The sequence below is a fragment of the Oncorhynchus kisutch genome, unplaced genomic scaffold, assembly GCF_002021735.2.
Source record: "Oncorhynchus kisutch isolate 150728-3 unplaced genomic scaffold, Okis_V2 scaffold854, whole genome shotgun sequence".
In the NCBI taxonomy this organism is placed as follows: Eukaryota; Metazoa; Chordata; class Actinopteri; order Salmoniformes; family Salmonidae; genus Oncorhynchus; species Oncorhynchus kisutch.
In genome coordinates this window covers 42,547-44,431 of record NW_022262799.1, presented here as the reverse complement: position 1 = coordinate 44,431, position 1,885 = coordinate 42,547, and the positions used below count along the sequence as shown (strand labels likewise).

The 1,885-nt window shown below is 50.2% G+C and overlaps 1 protein-coding gene across 1 annotated transcript; it reads left to right on the top strand.

The window, feature by feature from the left end:
* Nucleotides 1–65: 65 nt before the first annotated feature.
* LOC116362607 (uncharacterized) lies at nt 66–1,683 on the top strand. The gene is made up of 4 exons (XM_031816696.1): nt 66–170; nt 313–797; nt 1,284–1,382; nt 1,517–1,683. Exons 1-4 carry the CDS (start codon nt 100–102, stop codon nt 1,681–1,683), a joined length of 822 nt encoding a protein of 273 aa, XP_031672556.1. The 5' UTR covers nt 66–99.
* The last annotated feature ends 202 nt before the right edge of the window (nt 1,684–1,885 follow it).

Genomic DNA, 1,885 nt, shown 5'->3' with positions numbered 1-1,885 from the left:
ACAACGAGTTAGCACAGCAGAATAGATATGTTGTGAATTTACACCAATGGGACTTCCTGTTTCAAACTGCAGGCCTGGGAAGTAAACACTTGCCTAAAAATGATGGACATAGAGCACGAGGCTTTCTGCAAGCTCCGCCGCTCCATGCACCCCACCTCGCCAGCTGACATGTGAGTTCCATGTACTGCCCTGCATATGACTTGATCCATTTATCTACACATCTGGAACTACGCAGAATCAGACAAAGACGGTGTTCTAAGTGAGTACATTGCACATCGTTTACCTTTGTTTTCTCCTGATTGTTGATTTCAGCGATCCGAAGGTCCACAGCATCGTGGAGAAAGCTGTGAGAAGCATTCTGGGCGAGCAGTCCAATGAGCCCCGTAGCAACCTGCTCAGCCCATCTCAGGTGGTGGTGGAGGTGGTGCCCAGGCTCCTCCTGGCCCTGTGGCTTCAGCCAGAGGAAGGCCATTCAGAGCACCCAATCCTAATAAGCGGGATGGCCGTGGGCATGGTGGCGGCCGTAGTGGAGAAGCTCTCCTGCATGTTAAAGGACCCTTCCCCTCACATCCCTTTCTCCCGGGCTGCTGCTTTTGACTCTGTGCGGTCGATCCTCGGGAGAATCAGTCAGTCCTTCTCCACCGATGACCTGCAGAGCCCTTTTTATATGAGCTCTGTCTATGGCTTTGTAGCTGACGAGGTGCAGAGCTGCTTCCAGCCCCCTGCAGCCACCCTACCAGTCCCCCCTGTGCTCACGGTGGCCGTTTCCACCACACTACCAGCTGGCATCCAAGCAGGTGAGTAGCAATGATAGAGAACACTCTGACAGATGCCTGTTCTGATGACATCTTGGTGCCTTGTAGTAGTAGAGCTCATCAGGATTGTTGTTTTCACCCACAATACAGACCCGGCTTCTTCCCACCTGGAGGTTGTGGACATCACCACTAACACAGAGACAGATCCGGGTTCTTCCCACCTGGAGGTTCAAGACATCACCACTAACACAGAGGCAGATCCGGCATCTTCCCACCTGGAGGTTCAAGACATCACCACTAGCACAGAGGCAGATCCGGGTTCATCCCACCTGGAGGTTCAAGACATCACCACTAACACAGAGACAGATCCGGGTTCTTCCCACCTGGAGGTTCAAGACATCACCACTAACACAGAGGCAGATCCGGCATCTTCCCACCTGGAGGTTCAAGACATCACCACTAACACAGAGGCAGATCCGGCTTCTTCCCACCTGAATGTGGTGGACATCACCCCTAATACAGAGGCAGAGCCCATCTCTTCCCTCTTGGAGGTTGTGGACGTCACACCTGAAGAAAGGACTCTCACGATGGCCGTCTTCGCCACTCTGCCAGCTGACATCCAAGCAGGTGAGTAACACTTAGAGAGCACTCTGACAGGTGTCGTTTGTCATGACATCTTAGTAGAACCTTTCAACTGGCCAGTGTTAAGAAGCTACGGTTTGCATTAGTTTACATCCTGATCCTCTTTTTTCCCTTTCCAGAGGATGTTGCTGGGGTCATCCCGGATGTCACCCCACACGTCACCAAGGACGTAACACTGGATGTTCCATGCAGAGCTAGGAAAGGGGCAGTCCGGCGATTATTTTGCAGGCTTTGGAGGGCAGTGTGCTGCTGCGCCTGCCACAAGGAAGAGGAGGAACAATATTAATTATTCATCACACCTGCAGAAAAGGGATTGAACCATAGAGCATTAAATGATTCACATTATAATTGAACTCAATTCTGCTTTTCTTCTGTTTACTACTTAATTTCTTAACTTTTCTATAAACTTTCACTTTGCAAGTGTGGATTAGGTTGTGTAAATAAGTGGGACACATCCCAATGTTGATGCTTTGAATAATTTGCTTTGT